The 23,610-nt window shown below is 37.9% G+C and overlaps 1 protein-coding gene across 1 annotated transcript; it reads left to right on the top strand.

The window, feature by feature from the left end:
* The first annotated feature begins 1,638 nt into the window (after positions 1 to 1,638).
* On the top strand, positions 1,639 to 22,453 carry LOC110040623 (nose resistant to fluoxetine protein 6-like). Its single transcript, XM_020745891.2, has 15 exons — positions 1,639 to 1,930; positions 6,079 to 6,230; positions 6,629 to 6,716; positions 7,415 to 7,523; positions 8,863 to 9,134; positions 10,355 to 10,528; positions 11,847 to 11,940; positions 12,443 to 12,535; positions 13,005 to 13,173; positions 13,770 to 13,849; positions 18,775 to 18,897; positions 19,744 to 19,885; positions 20,514 to 20,724; positions 21,376 to 21,518; positions 22,083 to 22,453. Exons 1-15 carry the CDS (start codon positions 1,714 to 1,716, stop codon positions 22,209 to 22,211), a joined length of 2,196 nt encoding a protein of 731 aa, XP_020601550.2. The 5' UTR covers positions 1,639 to 1,713; the 3' UTR covers positions 22,212 to 22,453.
* Positions 22,454 to 23,610: the final 1,157 nt, after the last annotated feature.

The raw sequence follows: 23,610 nt of genomic DNA, 5'->3' as shown, positions 1-23,610 counted from the left end.
CCGCCCAATACGTTTTGACTAGTCCCTAAAGGTTGGCGGACGGCTAGCGATAGAAATGTCTCTCAGTTTCGATTTAATCTGAGTTTACCACCTGGAGAGACCTAATCGAAGCGAAGAAGGGAAGGGAATGAACTTGGACAGCGAAACGTACATTTATCCTTAAACATAGACATAGACTTGATAAGCAGAGTCTACAGGACGCACCAGCACGGCCAAGAAAACAGAATAACTAAGTAAAAATGTACATTTGGGAATAAATATTACACTCAACTAACTACAAGTATATAACTACTACTAAAAGTAATCAAAGATTATGAGTGCGTTCGACGCCGTCACTTTAACATATATTCCTTATGATTTCACTAGCTGACTTTCAACCTCTGTCTATTGCTAAAACCAACATTTTTCATCAACAACCGAGGTTTTACAGACAGATACATCATAGTGTCAAAGCCCATGCCAGTGAAGTCAGTGAAGAGGTCCGCTCTATAAACTACGATTTGTTGATACATCGCGTGACGGCGCCAGTTTCCGTAGACTCACAAAAATATGTACCGGTACATTAACGGCCCCTGTTAATTTCTTATTAGCAGGAAAAAGGGGCTGCTAGTTACGGATGGTCAAAGAACGTTTGTACAGCAACGGCTGTTCCGAAAACGCAGAGTGCGGAATGCGGAGTGTAAAAAGCACTCACACCGCCTGAAGTGGACCGCGGTCATTTCATTCAGGCAAAATGGTATATTCAACTCACGAGTTCACGTTTAGGAACAAAATAAAGCACAGTCCAGTTTTGACCAGATCTAAAAAATGTGACAAATCACGACTCGAACTTAAAATAACCTAATCAACCTTTATTTTTTTTATTTTTTTCACACGCCGCACTTCGCACTGCCCACTGCGCACTCCGTCTGTCGTGACTGGAACTAATCAACAAATGCAATCAAGCTACAGCCAGTGAAATATTCCCACTTTAACATCCCAAAGCAAAAAAAAAAGAAAGAAAGAAAGAAAGAAAGAAAGAAAAAAAAAAAACATCCTAAAGCCAAGGCGATTCAAAGTGGTAATCGTGAACATATAACTGATAAACTATAAACCACGAGTTACGATGATATCCGCTTTACGATGCTCAGCCTTGCTCAGACTGCCGCTCAGACTGCCGCTCAGACTGCCGCTCAGACTACATCGAAAACCACGAGGTACGCGATAGTCTTTGCGTATATGACGTATGACGACTTTCAAAATGCAGACGTTCGACGAAAAAGTCAAAAGGATCAGCCTTGAAACCACAGGACACCCAAATTTATGAACTGCGTGAAATGCTCGTCATTCTAGAGGGAGACTGAGTACTAGTCAGAAATTTATTTCTGGATAATGACAAAAACTCACAAGGGGGGATGCATAGCGAGTGTGGCAAAAAGCGCTTTTCCTTTCCTTGCTGGAAAAATATATCGAAGGAATGGAATATGCTGTGTGACGACAAATTTATATTAAAAAAACTGTATTCTTTAGATGGCTTTTAACTGAAATTCATCCCCTGCATACTTTACCATTATGATGAACGCATATCTGTCCCTACCCTCTGATCCCTACTCTAGAAACGATACGAAACGTACTACGCAAATAGTTGATCCCGTGACTCCTCGCTTTGTTTTCAGTCACTTTATTTAGCTGACAAGGCAAGTGAGACAACTGGAACTCCTCCGACGGACAGCCATGACGAACTTGCTTGTTCTTATGATATGTTTCTTTTACCATGTCGATTCTACCAGCTCACTCCGTGCAAGCACGGTTCGAGAGCTGACTGGGTTGTATTCGAGAAATAAGCATTATGTTTCGTCTTTAACTGCCGGTGGAAGTTTGTTACCGAATGTGTCTGAAGCTTGTCAGAACGCCGTCCTTGGTCTTCCAAGGAAACCGGAATTCGGAAAATGTAAGTAACATCTTGAAAACTGTGTTAGGATTTTGTTTTGAAGATGTGCGCGTTGCAGTAAGCTTCTAAGAGCTATTGAAAATCTGTCAGATCTTTCATGTAAGTTCACGTGTAAGCAGATTTCCTAACACCCGGGATCGGAGTTACAGGCGGTGCATTTTGCAGACTGTAGAACTGAATGTAGACTGATTTAGTTTCATTTAGGCCTAAATAGCGTTCCAGTTAGCTTGAGCATCCCTCAGGTTAGCCTGTTGACAGTTAGCTCTCGAAAAATGGAAATGGGAATACGTCATTTGTTAAATGGGTGGGAAATTACAGCCCACTATTTTTGGGATTGAATTGATCTTTCCTAATTAAGGACGGTACCTAGATTTGTTACTGGGCACACGTTCTGCGCATCACACAAGGCATGGTTTAACCGCCACATGCATGCTAGGGTTGGCATTGACATAATCAAATATGCTACCAGCAAGTACATGACTAAAATGAAAGCAAAATTTTCCTGCTGTGACCAAACCAATTTTAATGAACCTGTACTAAACCCAGGAACACCAGAATAGCAGCTAACCACTAACAGGCTTCTAGCTGAAAGCCTAACTGTTATCTGTCAATTATTATACTGAAATCCAACTGTAAACAATTATACCTGCAAATGGTATGGTGTGCACGGAAAGCAAGTGTGCTCAAGAAACACAAATGGTTTACTTACTGGGAAGGTGACAGGAAAAATTGTAATGGGCACAGTATTCAAAAAAATGAATAACTTTAAAAAATGTGTCGTTACCCCTACGTTTTATGTTATTTATTGTACATTGAACTCACTATCTCTTTTCTGATTGGTCAAAAGCGTACAGTGAATTTTCGAAATCAGTGCCTGTGACGCCATCTCTGCAGATTATACAATAATCATGTCAAGGACACTCAAGGTCACAGGTTGCTTGCCATCAGTGATGAAGCAAAAACATGACTTCCATTTTTTTCGTTCAATGTATAATAAAACAATAATATTATCAGATTCGGTTTTTGTGATATCCAGAATAATCAAGGTCTCGTTAAGGGTTATCAGCCTCAGCCTTTGGCTTCAGCTGATAACCCCTACCTCGACCTTGATTATTCTGGATATCACTAAAACCTCATCCAATAATATTTTAGAAATGGAAGTGGCAAGTCCATTCAACACGTGATTAGATTTTAGTTGTGAGGAAAAGCTATTTCGACTGTATTTGAGCTGAACCAGAGGAAGGCTGTCAGAGACACTAAAAGCGCTGTTGCAAGGAGTTTGTTATTAAAAACATACCAAAGTGGTTTTTATGTGACCATCTACCATGTAGTCCTAAGATCTTTGTAAATTTATATGTTTGATTTTCTATATGTAAAGGCAAATTCTAAAGAAATCTGTGTATTAAATGCTACATAGTACTTTTCGTTCCTTTGGGACTTGTTACATTGCAGTATCATGTTTGGCTTGCAATTTAATTGAACTGTAACATGAATCAACTGTAATTTTATTGTCAATATTATTTCAATTATGTGTTCAAGGAAAAAAGTTTCAATATGAAGATCGTTTTAGTTTTTGTACTGAAAAAGAACTTCAGATGAATCAGGTGCATTATCGTGAAGGGATGGAAGCAATTTCCTGTCACATAGATGAAGTATTACAACAAATCAGCACTCTTGTTTCATTTCTGCTTTGATTTTTTCATATTTTTTGAGTTTTCATTTGTCTTAAATTCCGAGCACTTGCGTTGATGAAGGCATTTACTGCTGAATTCCCAAAAATAATGGCTCATTAATTTTTTTCCCTTCCTCTTGAACCCTGAAATTAACAGTCCCCCCAAAAATAGCGGCGCACTCAAAAGTAGTGGCCCTTTGGAGTAGTCACTAAAAGAGAAAGTCTCTGTTCTCAACTGCGGGTCATGTGGATGGAACAACCTGACTGCAGGACTGAACATTGACTTGAAGAGCTATCTGTGATTTTATTTCAAACTTGACTGAATTTTTGTTCAAACTATGATTTATAAACTGTATTTGTTTAGCAGTAGAGTCAAATGATTTATGGTAAGGTAATCAGTTGCATTGCGATATAATGTGACCATTATACTTTCGATTCGCCCTACAGTACCAACTGGTTCAGGGCCTTTTTCTTGTTTATATGGCTGCATTGTTTATGTGGGTAGTTAGTAACATACATAAATGGAATGTTTAATTTCTTTTGTTGTGCATCCGCTTTGTCTGAAAGGACTGTTACCGTACAAACATTTTTTAACCATCCGAAAGTAACGGCTACCCGAAAATAGCAGCCCCTTTTGCCAGCTAAATCCGAAAGTAACAGGGGCCGTTACTTTCGAAATTCTACAATATTTTAAGATACCTTTCAAACTGTCACTTAGAATACATTTGGAGCACATTTGGAGTAACATTTCAAGACGAAGACATTCACCACGCGGACACTTAAAGAGCTGGATTAATTTGGGGTCAATTTAGCTTAAATATTAGTCGATTGTTTTTTCGTCACTTTGAAAACTGGAACAGCACATAATATTAGTTTACCTGTTTGCCTTCGTAAATTTTCAACGGTGCTAATAAATATTCATGTGCCAGCAAAACTGATACATGTACATGTACGTACATACATGCATGTTCACCAAAAATATTGCTCTTGCTTCGAAGTTCAAAAGGAATATACGTAATCATCGCACTGTTTAGATTTTCACCACTTTATTTATTTCCCCAGAAAGGTCAGATCATGATTACGTTGGCAAAACAAAATTGCGTATCAGTAAACTTTGCGACGAAAAGTACCCGGCGCAAATGCTGGTGACTTGTGCTGGGTGCCGGCTCATTTTGAAAACCCTGTGTTGCAAAGATCTACTTTTTCCGCATGGTGCTAATCTGGTGCAAAAGCCTTTGTATTTAGGAGGGGGGTGAATAGGGGTATGCAAATCTGCAGATCCGTGCCTTTTTTTCACCAAGTCTGTCAATCCGCCAATATTTTTGTTCAAATCCAAAACCACAACCACATCTGGAAACAGAAGTGTAAAAGTTCAAACTTTAAGGTAAACTGGTAAATATGAATGCCATTGTTAATTTCATACAAATAGTAAAGAAGGCAACATGCGTGATGACTTTAACACAGTACAATTCCAATGACAGTCTCACACCTGAGTTTAAATGAGCTTTGTTCAAAAAAAGAAATAATTTGTATGGACTTATTAACATACCGACCAAGGCTGAAGAAAAATCTATGATCCAAATTTTAATTAAGACCTAAGATCTGAACATCAAGACAGGCACAATCCGGAATCCGCGCCCAAAATTCATAGCTGATCCACGATCCACTGTGTTTTCAAATTCTGCGAATTCGCTCGATTTACCACTTCAAAGCTGTTGAGCATTAGGGGCTGTTGATTTCATTCCAGTATGCCGAAAATTATTAATATTATAATAATGGTAGAAATGATGTCATGATTTCGGAAACTTGAGAATTTCTTAGTTCTTGATTGCTTCTGTTCTTTTGTATGTTGCTACATGAAAATTGGCTTTCTTCATGAGTATGCTAGTGACTATGTTCACGAAAAAATTATGGTGTCCTTTTCTTCGATACTTTAGCTTATCTCTCCTTCAATAGAAATTTTACCACATTTTTGTAGGGACTTGATAAGATACTGTTTTAGCTATTTACTTTGAAAGTTTGTTCAAAGAAATTGCTATACATGTAGATATGTTTTAAGTTTACTTTGTGCATATTTTCAGATGTTGTGATTGATCAAGAATAAACAGCAGTGATGTGCAACACAGACAGCCTAGTGTCTGGAGTGTTAACTTTAAACTAAACTTTTAAATAAATTCACGTTCTTGCCAAAATGAATTTTTCCAGACGGGGGTATAGATATTTTCTAGTGCAAGATGATGAAAACTTTGAACTGTCCAATTTTGTAGTTTTGTTACTCATGTAGTTATCCTGCGATCTTAATAAATTATTTGTTAATTTAAGATCACTCGATTGAATTGTTGCTAAGTAGTGATTGGCAGTCCAAACTTTCATTCGGCAGTGATATCTCTTTTGAAATCTTCCCATGTTCTTATTCCAAAACCTGGGTAGAACAGTAACTTAATAATAATGAGCATGGTGGGCTCTTTAATTTCAGACATTGATGCCATAGGAAGACCAAACAGTGGGGTGTTGACAGGAAGTCTTGTGTGGCTGGGGTCTTATGCCACATGTAAAACTATTCCTGATGCACACTATTGCCTTGCTCCTGATGTCACAGTGCTGATCAGGAATGGAAACAAATCAACTGTATGTATTGACAATTACTGAACAGATGCTTTTTAAATTTCGTCCCCCTTAGTTGTTTAAATCAACGGAGCTCTCCTACTCAAGTGCCTGAAGTTGCTAAAATTGTACCAAAAGGAACTATTGTAAGATCCAACAGCTAGAAATGTACTCCAAGATTCTGTGAAATCCGGAATAAATCGATCCAGTTAAAGATCCTACAGAAGAAATTACCGGTACTTTTTTGCCATTAGATAATCATTCGATTGCCAAACCCAACCTTTGTGCTAATTTTGAGCAAAATCAGTGGTTTGAGCTGTATCACCTCCTGCCTGGTTCTGCCTGGGTTTCTCGTGGACCCACTCTTGATTTATATATAACCACAGTTAAACTGCATCTTATTTTTTGTTTCTACCAATAAGGTAATACCTTATATTGAGTGGGGACTGTGCGTACCTACAACCTGTAGTGACGAAGATGTAGGTTTTGGGTTTGTGGACATTTTAGAACGTAAGTTGTTTTTCAGATTTTATTGCTTTAAAATTCTGGAGTGTTAAATAAGAGCCAATTTAGTAAAGCTTACTGCCTGTAGAATCATAAGCTACTCTTCGTGATCAACACTTCTAAAATTCGTTAATGCAAGTTGTCAACTTTCATCAAGTACAGTACCTTCTTTTTAATTTTTCAGTTACATGTAACTTTAAAATATCACTTAAATCTTAATACAGGTACTCTGTAGATAAAAAAAATAAAATGTGTACACATTTTATTTTTCAGAGGCTTTATGGTATGGTAAATGTCTTGCAGAAATCTACATGTAGATAGATGCCAACCTAAAAAAATCAAAGTCTGGGAGATCGCATATTTTACTTTTTTTTTTTCATCCTAAAAAAAGGTGCTCAAAGTCGAGATCTGCCAATTAAATCTCAAAAATGTATCAAATATCAAAAATTTTCCCCCAAAATGCCATAAATTGGCCAAAATACGTCAGAAAAATTTATTTTATACGCTTTTATTCCCGTGGTCTGGGAGATTTGGTGACTTGTATGGGAGAGTGGAAAATTCAGTCTGTATCCAGGAGAGTTGGCATAGAAGCATGTACATGTATGTATGTATGTGAGTTAGCTCTTTTCTTGACAACTCTACGTGTACTTTGAATAGCTTTCTATAATATTAACTTGCGCCATTTGTGCACTTTTTACGTATAGTTGTGTCAGACCACTTACCTGCTCCTTACAAGGGCATTGTCCAAGCCAAAGTGAATGGTGTCTATTGTGCGCATCCATCCAAGTGGACTACAGGACCTATAATAACACTGTGAGTTCATTTGCAATATATATATAATTATATATAACAGGTGACGAACTGATCAACTGTAGATTTGGCTCGGCATTTTATTGCTATTTAGTTTCATACTACACAACTACTGTACACTGTAGCATACATGTGCACTGTACCAAACATGTATATATACCATCTAGTTATTTAGAGACCCAAGGAAGGGTCCACTAAGAAAGGGAACCTCTGTAACTCAACCAAATCACAGAATTACCATACATGTAACATGAGCTGTTGATTTATATAAAGTTGCTTGTATGTAGTTGCATACAGTTTGTTGTCCCATTGCAGTGGGATCACGCTTTATGACTTTGTGGCCACTCAAGTCTTGCTCACAAACATCCCCTCCAGAACTGGTTCTGATTTAATTTTGTTTTCACAATGTCCAGGTATATACTAGGTCTTCAGAACTTGATATTCTAAGGCCAAATCAAAACTACAAATAGCGATCAATACTGGTAAATGTACATTCTATAATCTGGTCTTGTTGTAATTACAAATTAAATCACTGTTACAGTAATAGCACAATAATGTCATGTAACAATTTTACATACATGTAATATTGAATGAATGTCTCTCTTTAACATAGCTAAATAACTCTTATCCAATAAATGCCAGTCAATTATAATAATTGTAAAACTTTAATGAGTACCCCATGCATTTGTGAGCCAAGATCAATAATTATAGTCACTGGGACCAAGGGTTTGAACTACTAAACAAGAGTTTCATAGGGGAACCATGCAAAGTGGCTTAGTGCAATCTTTGATATGGAACTTCAGGTGAATGGCTCTGCTCTATTAAATATCCTCCAGGAGTTCAAAGCACAGCATACAATGCCCTTCAGCAGAAATTTAATTGTGAACCAAAATAGGTTAGAAGACTGAAAATTTCAAGAGAATGTCAAATGTCACAATATATAGTGAATGGTGTCTGTCTGTCTATGATTGGCATCAGATGACATTTCTGGCTTCCACTAATGCTGTTAACATGTATGAATTATTTGTTGAATTTGTATCACAGACTGGACATGCATCCAACCATCTTGACTTGCAGAGAGGAAAGAGACTGGACTTTAGAGAGTACCAGAAACTGAGTCATCTTAATTTCTATTAAGTGGAACATTTTGATCAAGAAGAGTGAAACTTGGATGCCACTACATTGTAGTGGCCTAAAACACAGGATTAATTAGAATTAATTTGAAACAAACACCAATGTGCTCCCAAATCCTTCATTTAATATGTACAATATCTTCAGTTGTTTTCTGTAATTTGTAAAGAAGCAATTTTGTTTAAATATAAACATTCCTTTGCATATACAGTGTTGTCTGCATCATCATAGCATGTTTATGCCTGGCTGGGACCTTAGTTGACATGTGTGTGGTGCAAGAGTCTTGGAGGTTTTGGATGAAATCCGAAGTGGGGTATGCAAGAGTTCCACAGTCAGATGAAAGCGGATTGTTATCCAGTGGATTTTCCAATTACTCAGATGGTGAAGCTGCACCATTACTGAGTGGAAACTATGGTGACAGCTCATCATCATTATCACAAGGCTCATCTGTTCATGTATACCAACCCAATCACAAGGAGAGAGGTAATGTTATCTACATGTAATTTGGTAAAAATATATATATTTAAAATAAAGTTCAAAGGATTTCATTTTAACCCATTGACTCCTTTACTGGCTATGCAATGTAATTGGCACTAGTGGACCTTGTATTATGGCGTCACCTTTTCTCCTAGCCTGTGAGCAGGCACTCATACCCTGCAGCGCAAGCAAAAGAAGCCTCTCCATGGCTTGCTTCAGTCACTGACTCATCTCTTGAGTTATACCTCAACCTTATGTAGTGTTCTTTACTAAAAGCCCAGGTATTTTCCCTTACCTGGAGAAAAATGTTGACTTTCCCTAGCTATCATAGATGCCTATTGTATTGTTGCCTATTGCCCATGCCTGGTTTCCACATGGCGTCGAGTAAATGTTAAACCGTTTTGGAACAATAAAAGAACAAATCAAACAATGGTTTCTAAAAGTCCAGCAAACCAAAAGAAACTGGAGGACATTAAAGGAAAGAAGATCACACACACGCTTAAAAAACAGAAGCACCTAGTAATCTTTTGTCAATGATAGTTGCTATCTAAATAATGGCCAGAATTAAATGTGTGGTGTTAAATGGCTGGAGTTTTATTTGAAAAAGCCTAGGATGCAGTGCTGTGTTTCCATGGGTTTTTAAACACTGGCAAAGTTTCAGATAAGATAGGCTTCTCAGGTCAGGTTTTAACAATACATCTGTATTAACTAACTTCTAATAAAAAACTCATATCTATCGACCTGTTGGAATTCTTTGCTGATCAACTGGTACCTTGCTTAATAAACATACATGGACATGTACCTGACACCATAAGTATACAATGTACATTGAATGTTATTACGTACCGTATGTTCTGAACATATCAATAATGCGAGTCCACCTTGTTTACATGCTGACTGAGCAAAATCATTTTCATATTACTGCTAACATGTATTTATGTTCTGTTCTGCAATCTTCAACAATTTTGTCAGCCATCAGAAATTGTCCCAAATTTTCTGGAAAATGTTAAAAAATCTACGTGAACATGCATGCCTTTAAGCATTATGTCAGAACTTGTCAAAAACTCTTGGAAAATGTTCAAAAAGGTATTAATTTTGTTAGCACAGTATATTGAATACACTGATGTGCATGTAGTACTAGTGCGTGCACTTGGTGTTTGAAAGGTTACTTATACATGTATATGTTGGGCAGTCCCATTGATTTTGTTTCATTGGTTGTTTTTCAGGTTTTCTGGTCAATTTGCTTTTATGTTTCTCAATAATTCGCAACACCAGCAAAATAATGGACTGTTCTGTACCAACCAGTGCAATCACATCTCTGAATGGAGTTCGTGTTCTCAGCATGTGGTGGGTCATTTTGGGCCACACCTACCTCTGGCTTCTTTTTTACCGGACAATCAGTAAGTCAGTTCTACAAAATTATGCATTCATTGTGTTTCAGTCAAGGTAGTTCAGTTCAGTAAGCTACTGACAATAATAGTATTGGTAATGGTGACGGTGACGGTGACGGTGACGGTGACGGTGACGGTGACGGTGACGGTGACGGTGACGGTGACGGTGATAATGATGGTGATGGTGATAATAATGGTGATAATAATGGTAATGATAATAATAATTTGTAATAATAACAAGAAATTTGTTAAAATCTCTTCAGAAAACCTATTTACAAATCTTCACGCATTCCACTATCGTAGACTAAAATATTGATGAAAATGATATCATGAGGTCCTAAAATATTAATTCACAAGCTCATGCCATCATCAACCTTCCAGAATTGGTGGACACATGCCTGGTTAGGGTTTAAACGTCAGACTTTGATTATTATCATAATATGATGATGATGATGATGATGATGATGAGGATGATGATGATGAGGATGATGATGATGAGGATGATGATGATGATAATATAATAATAATAATAATAATAGAAAAAACACCATTCATATACTAAAGTTTTGATGAAAATAAAAGTATTAAAAAGATCCTAAAACACTAATTCACAAGTTCACGCCATTATTCACGTTCTAAAATTAGCGCACAGACGCTTGGCTAGCGTTTAAGCGGCAGTCATCAATGAAGTCCCCTTGTGGAATTTTTTGGAAAGGTGTCATGGAGCCCCTCACACATGTGTGTACCGACCTTAAAATCTCAAAGGAAAGCAATGTTCTAATCCAAGTAACAATAATGTGATAAATTCCTCATTCTTTTCTGAGAGCTTCTCGGTTGGGCGTTTGAGAAAGCAATTACATGTACAATCAGCTCCCATCCCACCATTGGTTTCAAAAACTAGGGGAGTGAAAGATCCCACGATTTCAACTATAAAAATCATTGATAATAAATAATAATCATAATAATAATCATAATAATAATAATAATAATAATAATAAGGTCTAGATAGCAGCAGACATGTAAAAAGAACTACCTTCCCTCAATCAGCAATTACACCATGTAAATCTAAAATTATCCTTTTAACTTACACCTTTTCACGTTCTGTTGTTACTATTTGTCTTAATTAGCATTTTTGCCTACTTCTTAGTCAACTTGCTTTGTAATCATTCATTCAACTGAAGATGACAGAAGCTCTGTCGAAACATGTCTTGCAAACTTAAAAAATTGGTCGTTTTCCTTAAAAAAAAAAAAAATAATAATAATAATAATAATAATAATAATAATAGTAATAATAATAATAATACTGTCTGTTTTATTATTCTTGCAGATGATCTTGGTGTAGGGGTGAACATCATCCATAGGTTTTCTTTCCAAGCTGTGAATAATGCCTTCTTCTCTGTTGACAGTTTTTTCCTACTAAGGTATGGTACATGTATGTTTGCTAGTGAGTTAATCGATTCTCAAGAAAAGCCATCCAATATATAGCGTCCTTGTGCATTAGTCTTTTGACTGGTGATCAAACGAATCTAATATGAGGTGAGCCTTGTCTGGGCACACTTGTGCATATAGGTTAACTGGCTTAATGGGATATGCTTTTTTACCTGGTTACAAATACCTAAAGAATGCAGGTCATCAAGATAGATGACCGCTACTGAATTCAGAATCCAAAATTCTTATGATATTCTTTGAGAATGGAGAAATTATGCCTTAGCCTAGAGAGCGGATTTATTCCGTTTTCCGTTTCCTGAGGCAACTAGAAGTATTTCTCTACACCGCCCCTCCCCCAACCCTTTCCCTGGGGGTTGGATGCTAGTTCATCGCATTAAATTCAGAGTCCAGCTGGGTAACCATTATGACAGCATTTGGCGCCCATACAAACTTGCTATTTACATTACTTTGCCTTCTTTTGTTTTCATTCCTTAGTGGTTTGCTTGTGGGTTACCTTTCATTTCGCCGTATGGACAAGAACAGTGGAAGATTGCCGCTGTTTCAATTCTATTTTCATCGTTTTTGGAGGTGATTTAAATATTATTTTGCTATTTCTTCTGGAATGAAGGTGACAAAACTCTAAGTTTAATTGTATGTTTTTCTGTTTAAGAATCTGGTGTCATATCGTGCAGTTAATTTTTTTTTCATGATTAAGTCAGTTAAGTAAACGGTTTCAATGTTGCTATTGTAAATAATTAATGTCAGTATTGTACATGTAGGTAACGTCAGTATGTTGGTATTGTAAACAGTTACTAAAAGTGTTTTTTAAAAACGTACACTGTTTCTACAGAAAGAACCGACTACTGAAATCCGTTTTCCTTTTCAAAGTTGTAAAGAAGCTCATACTAGCTGGTATTCAGGAGAAAATCTCTTGTAGACCCAGACGATAGCATTGTCACAAATGTTCGTTAGTATTATTAATAGTACTTTCAAACAAACGTTCTAAACAACAAGTAGTTTAAGTAATAATATTGTTAATATGTTCTCTGCCTTACAGGTTGACCCCAAGCTATATGTTTGTTATTTTGTTTTATGCCAATCTGAATGCATTCCTGGGTGAGGGACCATTGTGGTATGGCAGCCAAGTACGAACACCGTGTGATAGTTACTGGTGGACAAATCTGTTATACATCAACAATTTTCATCCTTTTTCTTTGACTAAGGAGGTAGGGCACCGCTATTGTTTGTTTGTTTGTTTGTTTTTTATGGATTTTTCACTCTTTTTGGTTTCTGCCAATTTATGTGCATGTTTCTTTGGACGCAAATAGAGAAAGCGACATTTCTATCGGATCATTTTCTACTGCTGAGAGAAATTGAAAATGTTTTGTCCGTATTTATGTAACATCATTGGTGACCCAGGAACACTGAGAATGTAGGTACATGGCAATTTGTGAGATAACTGCAGCACTCTAAGTTCCATTGGCCAGAATGCAAACTGATCTACAGATAAGAATGCACGGTTGTTTTGTTAAATTGGTACAGTTGTCGAGTTTCAACGACCGAATACTCGTGATCTAAATAAAACCAAAGAAAAGGAAGTTGCCAAAAGTTCACTTATGCATTGGCTAACTACAAGAAGTGACCGACCTTAATTCGTATTATGGGTGTGATGGGCTCAGAGATAAGAGGAAATTTAAAATTATGGCAACCGGATCATTTTTTGTGAGTACAACTTAAAAATTTCGACCATCTATTTTAACAGTTGCTGTTATGCTAAAAATTACATGTATCTTTAGATTCATTGTTTTATCATATTTTGCAGTGTCTGCCTTGGTCATGGTATCTGGCGAATGACATGCAGTTTTACGTGATTAGTCCAATACTGCTCTACATAACCTTCAGGTAATAGCAGGGGTTTAAATTTTATTGGGAAGCAATTGGAGTGGCTAATTTTGCATGTTTAAATTTTCCACGTCGGGTCACAATACATAATATCTTTACCACAATTGCTACAAATCTCACAATCTGATTGGCTAATTTGCCGTTGTCGATAAGAGTTCAGACAACGCTGCTCGCGTCATTGTGTCACGCAATGCCTTTTTCAGCTCGCGCTCTAAAAAACATTTTCCTTGACGTTGATATTGTGGTAAATGCGCCTCGTGAGTCCACAACATGTGATCACTGTGATGACGCGTATCGTTGTCGATAAGAGTACAGACTACGCCAAACCACATTCGATTTGTTAAATTTAACTATTATTCCACGAGCGCGCGTTGGGTATGAGATGGTAGATAACCAACTCGTATAGAAAACTAAATAAAATAAAAATAAACACACACCCAAAAATCACGTGTGCACTTTCTTTATTTGGACAGCATGGTATAATGGCTCATATACATTTGTACCATGATGACTAAGCGGTAAAGCCAATGAAAACTTTTGAATTGCATTATCCAATGACCCAATTTTTGATAAGATGACATATTTGATCCCGTTTTACGACAGCTCTTCTACGTTAGGTCACAGCCTTTGGTAGCCATCGCTTTCGCTTTTAACAGGAAACACGTGAGCGTTGTGAAATTACTCAGCCCTCTGAGCAACTGGAGTTTTGTCACCTAGTGACTGTTTCTTACTATCATAGTTAAGTTCTTTTGACTTGAGCTGTACAGTTCTCTCTCTCTCTCTCTCTAACTCTTCTATTCCATATATGATTAAGTTCCAGCGCCTGCTGTAGATATTCTGTCGGATAAGCTCAACCTCATTCCTCATTTGATCTTCGCACGTGTTAACTCTCTCCTTGACTTCTTCATGCTCTGCTTGTGTAAATGTAAGGGATTCCTCTAGCGACTTGACTTGCTCACGTAGCAGAGAGATTTCTGCATTTGCTTGGTCGAGGTCAGTTTGCATATCTTGTAATCTCTTCGTGTTTTCCTTATCTTTGCTTTCCAGTACTGAAATCCGTTCTAGCATTTCAAGGTAAATAGTGTCGCCATCTTGGTCGCTATTAGAACTGCCTTCTCTCGCTCGCTTTCCTGGGTCTGAACTTGCTTTTTTGGTGGCATCCTTCTGCTTCTACACATTTTGAATAGTAAAGGCTAAAGCCAGGGAGCCGGAGAGGTGTTTTAGTGCGTTTTCTACGAACTTTTCATCGCCAAAGCACACGTCTACACTCTAGCGCCTCATCACCAATCTCTCTGAAGTCAGAAATGTAATGTTGTTTGCTTTGAAGATTAACGAAGAAATAGTCAATTCAACGAAATTCTGTGGCGTGCATTGTTTAGGGAAGTCTAAACAAATTAGTGGAAAGCCCAGACCGGTCATTGCGCGTTTTACTTGTCGAGAAGATCGAGACCTGGTTTGGGGACAAAGATACAACCTAAAAGGCAGTCGTTATAGCCTTGCCGAGGACCTGCTTCCGACTGTACGGAAAATCAGAAAAACGATATTAGTACCAGCAATGAAGGGAGCACGAAAGATAGCGGGTACGAGAGCTACGATCACTGGAGACCGTCTTATTGTAAACGGAAGACGTTACACTTTTGATCAAATTCCAAAAAATGGAGTAGAAACAAGGAAAGCTGAATCACAAAGTTTACTCAGACTCGTCTTGATATTATTGTTTTTCCTTCTTCTTTCCTTTTTTTTTTTTCTACAAATCAAGAGCTTCTCAAATTTTGACGTCTATGTTTAAGTTTATTCGGAGTGCCAAAGAAAATATACGTTTGTTTAAGGTCGTTTGTATTTCTCAAAATTATCTGTATAGCCAAAAGCCAGTCTGAAATGCGAAAAATTAGATGTATTCTTTCGCGTTCAGGTCTTTTTGGACCTTTTGATGTCAATGTTATCTTTTTTTGTTTTATTTTATTTTAGTACGTTTAATTTTTCTCTTGGGTTGCGTTAGACACACGTTTTTCAAATGCTATCGGCAAACAATCAGACATATCTAGAATGTAAATCGGATGTTCTTTATATCAGCATGCAAAATCAAACTCCAAAATGCAAATTTAAACAGCCTAATCTGTCAGAAACTGTGAAAACTCTCGAACCGTATGAGCGGTTTGTGGGTCCTCTGGGATCTGTGGCAACACCCTTTGCTCTAATTCTTAATGACTAATCTTTGTGATATCAAAGGCCTATCAGTAAATGTCGGGGGACTAACACTCACTCACTCATCCTCTTCGCCCCTTCGTGAGTGGAGCATAAGGCCACGGGGACTAAACAAATCGCTAAAACGTCGCGCCGTGTTTAGGTGGCTGCATCGTCAAAACAGCTCCTTTATCTTCTTGCAAGAGACTTACAGTTCAAAAGAATGCGAAAACACCTGGCGAGCAGAATGGGGAGGGGAAATTGTCTTTAGTCTCAGTACAAATCATTGCAAAGGGACCATAATCCTTTTTCATCCAAAATTAAATTTCAAGATTGAAAAACAAATTACCGACAAAAACGGTAGATACATAATTTTAGACGGGATGTTTGCAGACACACGACTTGTACTTGTAAACATCTACGCACCAAATGATGTCCGTCAACAAGTCTTCTTTTCTTAAAGAAGTACAACATCAACATAAAGACTATGCAGAAGAAACAATAATCATAGGTGGCGACTTTAATTGTACATTGACTGACATAGTTAAGAAGGGCGGCAATCCTTTCTCGCGGAAAATACCAGTAATTCAAGAAATCAATAAATTATGTTACATATGTACATGTATGAGCTAACCGACATCTGAAGGCGACGAAACCCAAACGGAGAGAAGTTTACGTGGCGAAATAAGTCTTCTAAAATACAGTGTCGTCTTGATTATTTTCTAATTTCCAGATGGCTAATGAACTTGGCCAACAAATGCACAATCGCTTTCGGTCCTGAAACGGACCACTCTGCTATTTTTGTTCACTTTAAAAGTGCAGAACTCAAACAAAAAAAAGGCCCAGGTTTTTGGAAATTTAATCAGTCACTCCTTAATGATGAAAATTATGTGTCATTGTTTCGTCTAGAACTCGAAAATTTCAAGCAAAAGTACACTGATGTCGAAGATTTAAATCAGAGATGGGATCTGATTAAAATGGAGATTAGAGGTGTTCCTGTGAAATATTCCAAAAACAAATCTAGAGAAAGAAAATCCACTGAAACTATCCTCCAGAACATTAGTGATCTGTTTAAAAGAGCTGAAGCAGAACCAAATAACAAACATATAATTTGTGAAATTCAAAGCATCAGATTACGCCTAAAGAGGATTATGCAATACAAGACAAAAGGTGCAATTCTAAGAAGTAAGGTGAGGTGGTACGAAGACGGCGAACGCAACACCCGTTTCCTCTATAACGTTGAGAAAAGAAATTATGAAAAAAGACACTTGGAAAATTAAAATTCTCAAACGGTACCGTCACAAACGATCAATTCGAGATTCTGCGAGAGCGAGTGGAATATTATAAAGCTCTTAACACTTCGGCTACGCATCCTGAAAACTCAAATGATGCAGGTTCCGCCTTCTTCGAAAACTTTACCCCTCTAGAGAATACGGACGAGCAAATGTCTCAAGGAAAGGTCTCCGCTGAAGAATGCCTAAAAGCCTTAAATGATTTCCAAAACGAAAAATCGCCGGGGACAGGTGGATTACCTGCAGAGTTTTATAAAAGGTTTTGGAAAGAATTGCATCTTGACATGATAAAAACTTTGCTTTTGATACAGGAACTTTGTCAATTTCTCAAGGAAGAGAGATTATTACACTCATCCCGAAACCAAATAAAGACACCACATCACTGGAGAATCTCAGACCAATCTCTCCTCTCAACGTTGGCTATAAAATACTGGCAAAAACAATTGCGAAGAGATTAGAAAAAGTTCTTCCAAAAATTATTAACCCTGAACAAACCGGTTACGTTAAAGGGCGTTATATTGGTGAAAACGTTCGTTTAATTTTGGACAAAATGTCATATTTAGACGAGAAAAATGTCCCAGGAGTTGCCCTTTTTATTAAACTCGTGGCTACGCGAAGCGTAGAAACGTGTTTGTTGCGGGGACTCCGATATGCAAATGTGTCACTCACTCACTCACTCACTCACTCACTCACTCAGGTGTAGACACTGTTCGTAATTAGTCGGCCCGAACGAGAGCGCCCGCGAAGGTTTGAAGTAACCTTAACGCATCTATTAAATACAACTAAAAGTGGTGCTTGAACCCTCAACATTTACATGTTGTGCCAGGAGTTTTTATTAATCGTGTATATTACAACTTAGGTGTAAAACTGATGTCGCCCTACAATTTAAGTTGTATTACAAAATATCCTAGATGATTGGAAAAGCCCTTAGGCAAACTATATTACTACGAAGACCTATGAGCGGGCAAGTGCTTTGGGTGGGTGGGAGGGAATAGAAAATATTCTGGACAAAATGTCGCATTGTAGCTCGTGTGAGAGCAAAAGACAGTGGCCAAATTTAGCAAGCACGTATCAAGATGCTAAGGTTCACTCTGATTGGCTGGTTTTCAGGATTCGCACGTGAGGCCATCCAAGGTCGATGAACGGATGATTAGCAAAGCACATAGCTCAAAACAGAAGCAAGAGTTGTTGATTAACTGAAATCTATTTCATATGTTCAATAAATTGTGATATTGTACTTGCTGTAATATTGCTATTTTCTTCTTTTTATTTTGTTTAGTTTTTCCTATGGATATTGTGTTTGTAAATTAATAAAAAAAAAATAACTCATAACTCGCCAGTGGCTCGTGGTTCCACAGCCACTTTGACAATGTTATGACCCAGTTTATCATCAATAAGAGGACAGACGCATAAAACACTGACGTCAATTTGTTAAACTGTTGAAAATAGATTCCAATGGCCAGGACTTCTTGTTAGCGTGGGCGGCCTTCTTGGTTTGAGTTTAACTATCACTGCTGTGATAATCGGTGTTTACAACACAGATGTGCTTGAAGTTGGACAGCTCATAACGGGGTAAGCTATGTACATTTATGCCTGTTTTGGAACTAAGTGAAGGGCATCTTTGAAGCGGCCATGTTGGTGCTATCAAACAGTGGGAACTGTTCGTATAAGAAAAAGAACTCTTTCCCAAAGGGAAAAAAAATTGAGTTTTAGAACACCAACATGACGGCTGTGATGGCTCTAAACAATCCTGTTTGTAATAACAGATATGATATGAGAGTAAATTAGAGATCTCTTACTGCCGCTGTCCTTATAATGATGTGAACAAGCGACTCCTATAATAATAATATTTCATAAGCTTGAGGTTCAGTTTAATTCATACCCATACCGGCATAACTTTTATGACGAAACTATCAAACGGGGTTGAATTTGGAACGCTTATACACTTCGAGGAGATCAATAGAAAATAAATACCAAGGTTGAGCTACTGAATGTAACGGGGCCAAGTCGACCGTCGCTGTAATAATTTATAAACATCGAGCTCTCTACGGGTGCCCACTATTCCACCACTGGCGAACGTCTAAACGGATCTAAGAAAGCGAAATATTGCCATAAAAATAAATCATATTTGTAACTTTTGCCTCGGTGATATCAAGTAGACAGGAAAAAACGCGAAACGCATTTTATAACTGATTTTGTCATAACAACTCAGAAAATAGTATAAATACGGTATCGTCCCGTTTCTTTCTTCCACCTCCCACAACCCCCCACCACCCTTCACCCACTCTCCAAGAAGAAGAAGAAAACTGACTTTCGGAATAACTTTGAGCACTTCAATAGGAATGGGTCTGGTGTTAGCTTAGGCGGAGGTAAATCTGAAAGTTTTGAGATTTGACCTTTTCTCCTGTTTTGCCTCAGATTTAAAAAAGATCCAGACAGGGGTAGCTATAGCGACCTGGTGTATATCAAGCCTTATTGCAGGATCGCGCCTTATCTCGTGGGCATCGCCCTTGGCTACTTGATTCACATCGAGAAAGTGGCACCTAGCAAAAGCCCTTTGGTAAGTACATCTAGGCTACAAGAGGAAACTTTGATAGGATCTCCACCATAATAAGCGAAATCGCGAGAAGAGGCACCCGCCTCATGTCGTAATCTTATTAGTCAGTGCAAGTTGCATTCTTTTAAGGGAATGATTTGATCTAGTTTCCGATCTGAGAAAGAAGTTGGACGTCCAGACACTCAGGCTATGTAACTAGTTTAGTTGACTTCTTTCTTAATAGTGTAGTAAAATTAATGGCCAAGAGATTTTTTATTTTTAACTGAACGGGACGGACAGTAAAATCCCCATTCAGCGTACTACCCTCGGGCCCTGTGTAGAAGAAAATTGACTACCTTCTGGACCTTCCCTCGTGTCCTCCGTGTTAAGAATGTACATTATTATATCGCCTTGTCTCGCAAGGACTGGGAACTGCCGAATTCAGGAATATGATTGGCTAAAATCGATAGTGACCGTTTCTCTATTAAACTACTTCCAGTCTTCCCCAGTGTATGAGTATTCCGTGACGCCCAAAACGTGAAAATTGATTGTCTTTATTGTGGTTGTCACGCAGTGCTTCATAATGAGGAGGTTGCGTGACGACTAAATGTCGATTGCAAGAGTGCCTCATTAAAAAATGTGTTTCTTCCAGTTCAAGGTGCCAAGGCAAGTAGTCTGCTTGGTTGGATGGTTCTTGGCAATAGGACTTGGAGTGACTTCCGTGTATGGTGTTTACACGTATTATAAAGCAGGAGGTCGACCGTTTAACACAGCTGAGAATGTCATTTATGGGACTTTCAGTCGCTTTGTGTGGGGCTTGGCTCTGGCCTGGGTCATCTATGCTTGTAACAAGGGATATGGAAGTAAGTTTGTTTCTTATGTTCTAAACATCTGCCCGCTTTAATTGATAAGATGTTCATGAAAAGTCCGAAAGCCAGTGGAGTACTGTTCTCACAGCCAAGAGAAAAACGTTTTTTCCCAGATAACGGAAAGTCGGAATTTTTTAATCCTCTAAGGGAACTCCTAAATTTCCGCTTAAGTTAGCTAATATGAGTGTTTTCGTAGTTCGGCAGTGCATAGCAAGTCTTTAAAACTGACTTTAAACTGACAATGTGGTTTGAAAAACTGGAAGGCAGGAGTCGTGTCAAGATGATGTTGTGAAATTGTCTCATGGGTATGACCTTCAACAAGAGGACGGATAAACCTGTCTTGTTCTGCTGTGCACTCGAACAGTGCGTTATTCTTGTCATAAGAAAACTTGCATGGTCTTGTGCGTTGCCTCAGACACCGGGGATCAAGCATTGCAACTCAATGTTGATGTCGATGATCTTGTTTGCTGTCATCATTTCCCTACTAATCTTATCGAGTATTGTTACAATTCCGGGAACGAAAGGTTTACGAAGATGAAATAACAAAATAACCAAGACCTAAAAGGTCCCTATGAAGAGAATATCAGGTTAGCCAACCACGAACATTTGACGTGTGTATGTTTCTATATTCTTTTTCCATTGTAGGTCTTGTGAACAAGTTTCTGTCGGCATCATATTGGATTCCACTAAGCCGTTTAACATACAGTGCGTACTTACTTCATCCTTTGGTTCTTGGCTCATACTTCGGCTCTTTCCAACATACCGTAGAGTACAGTGACAAAAATTTTGTAAGTAATGTTTAACTGAAAGCAAAATCTTGAATGGTAATTGTACTAACCGTTGCTGCAATCTACCCCATTTGGGCGAATATTGTTAAAATGTTACATCCCTTGCCATATTCCGGTTGTGATAAGAGCAGCGGAAAGCTATTGGTTTTCAGATTACGGTGTTCTAGATGTGGAGTTTATAAGTAGCCCGTGTATTTTAAAGTCAATTTTAATAGTTCAGTTCAGTCCATTTTCATATTCCTGGTCTTTTCAAGTGCAAATGACATTGATCTCCTTTTAATGATATTCCCCCGCATGAGCCTCCATTCCAAGCTAGTTCCAGTCCAATACCGAGAATACAAAAATGCATGCTGGGACCTCTTTCGTCACGAAACGGAGGAATGAGGTTGTTCTGACCTTGGAACAAGTAAGTTATGGGACCTGTTTTTCTTATTATTATTTTGCATTTACGAAAATGGAAATAATGAAGAAACCCCAAACGCAAACACTCTGGTTGTCATATCGAACCTTTCTCAAATGGTGATACAGGTAAAAACTGATCGCTAACTTTTTTTACCTTTGCAGGCTTTCTATTTCGTGTCTGTGGTGGTGATGTCGTACGCGTCGGCTTTTGTGCTTGCCGTTTGCGTGGAGTTTCCTACAATGCGTTTGGAAAATGTGCTATTCTACAAAGTCAAGAAATCGCACACTTGAAACGACCAGCTTGTCTCCATTCTCTATTTTTCAATAGACTGTTTTCGATGTATTAAAATTCAGCTTGACAGTGAGGCCTAGAGGACGAAAACAAAGGAAATAGAATGTACATGTTTATTCATTTCTTTTGTTTGTGTCTTCTAGGCCTCACTACCAAGCTGAATTTCAATATATCGAGAGTGGCCTATTCCCCGTAATTCACTCTATTTGCTTCCCCCACCCCACCACTCCCCCCCCCCCCCCCCCCCCACCACCCGCCTCAAATTGCATAAACTGTTGTGAAATGCTCTTGGGAGGTCTGCATATTCCCAAGAACATTTCACAACAACAATTTATGTAAAATGTGGGTGGCAAACAGAATGAATTATGGTGAATTGGAAAATAGAGAATATGTAATTTTTTTGCCCGACGTTTTAGTTCATTAGATGATTTCTAGACCGAATGATGTATTAAGCTACTGTGTAATTAGCTGGTTAGTTTTATTGGCGTCCAGTGACTCTGATTAGCATACTGAAACGCCGTACAATGGTTAACTTAATTCAGTTTCTAGGTACGGATATTAGCATGTGTCAATCTTAAACTGGAAATCAAAAATTTCTTAAGATGAATAAAGTTTTTCAGGTGAGCCTTTTCCCCAAAATGGCATCCATAGGTGTTTAGACATGTGGTAAAACAAGGTCTCAAGTGTTTGATATATCTTCTCGATTGAAGTGGAAAGTTAGGAGAAAACGTAGAATTAGAATCGTAAAAACTACATGTTAAAAACCATACAATAATTTTACGTAACTCGTGAAATAGTTAGTGCACAATTAGATTGTATTAGACACTAATCCAGGGTTCCTTCGGTAGTTTAGAGCATTTGTTTGTAAATCAAGACAATATCCCAACAATATAACATAGGCAATGTATTGTTTTATGCATTCTCGCTCTTTTCTGCTTAGCACCATTCTAATATTGTACTGGTCATAGATTGTGCCTCGACCAACACACCTTCCATTGGACCTGTTAGGAACACTGAAAATCAGTTTATTTTCAGGTTTAAAGTCGTAGTTAAATCGAAACAAACGTTGCATAAAATCGCCAATTAGATCAAAAAATATCGGACTTCGATTTTATTAAGCTGTCCTCTGCGACAAAGCGATTCAACTGGCTTCTAAAGTGTGTTACATAGTTCACAGTGGGTACTTACCATTTACATGGGAAAACCGGAAATTCCAGTTGGAAAATCAAATGGATCGCGCCATTCCGTTAGGGAAGCTTCAGAAAATATGGGCTGTGATTTGAGGTGATGCTATTTTTCTGCTCTTTTAAGTCTCTCTAACTGATGTGGATATACTTTATAGCGATTCCTTCTCCCGCAACGTCGCATTCAATTGTTTAATCTTTATGCCTGAAATTT

This window comes from Orbicella faveolata, unplaced genomic scaffold, assembly GCF_042242905.1.
Source record: "Orbicella faveolata isolate gen_17 unplaced genomic scaffold, um_ofav_v1 contig_3, whole genome shotgun sequence".
Classification (NCBI taxonomy): Eukaryota; Metazoa; Cnidaria; class Anthozoa; order Scleractinia; family Merulinidae; genus Orbicella; species Orbicella faveolata.
Note: the sequence above shows the minus strand (reverse complement) of the source record. Positions and strands in the feature narration are given on the sequence as shown.

Coding starts and splice junctions, on each gene's coding strand:
- LOC110040623 (XM_020745891.2), top strand. CDS start 1,714: ATGACGAACTTGCTTGTTCTTATGATATGTTTCTTTTACCATGTCGAT. Junction 13,850..18,774: donor CTGCTCTACATAACCTTCAG/GTAATAGCAGGG, acceptor TGTTGAAAATAG/ATTCCAATGGCCAGGACTTC. Junction 18,898..19,743: donor GTTGGACAGCTCATAACGGG/GTAAGCTATGTA, acceptor GTTTTGCCTCAG/ATTTAAAAAAGATCCAGACA.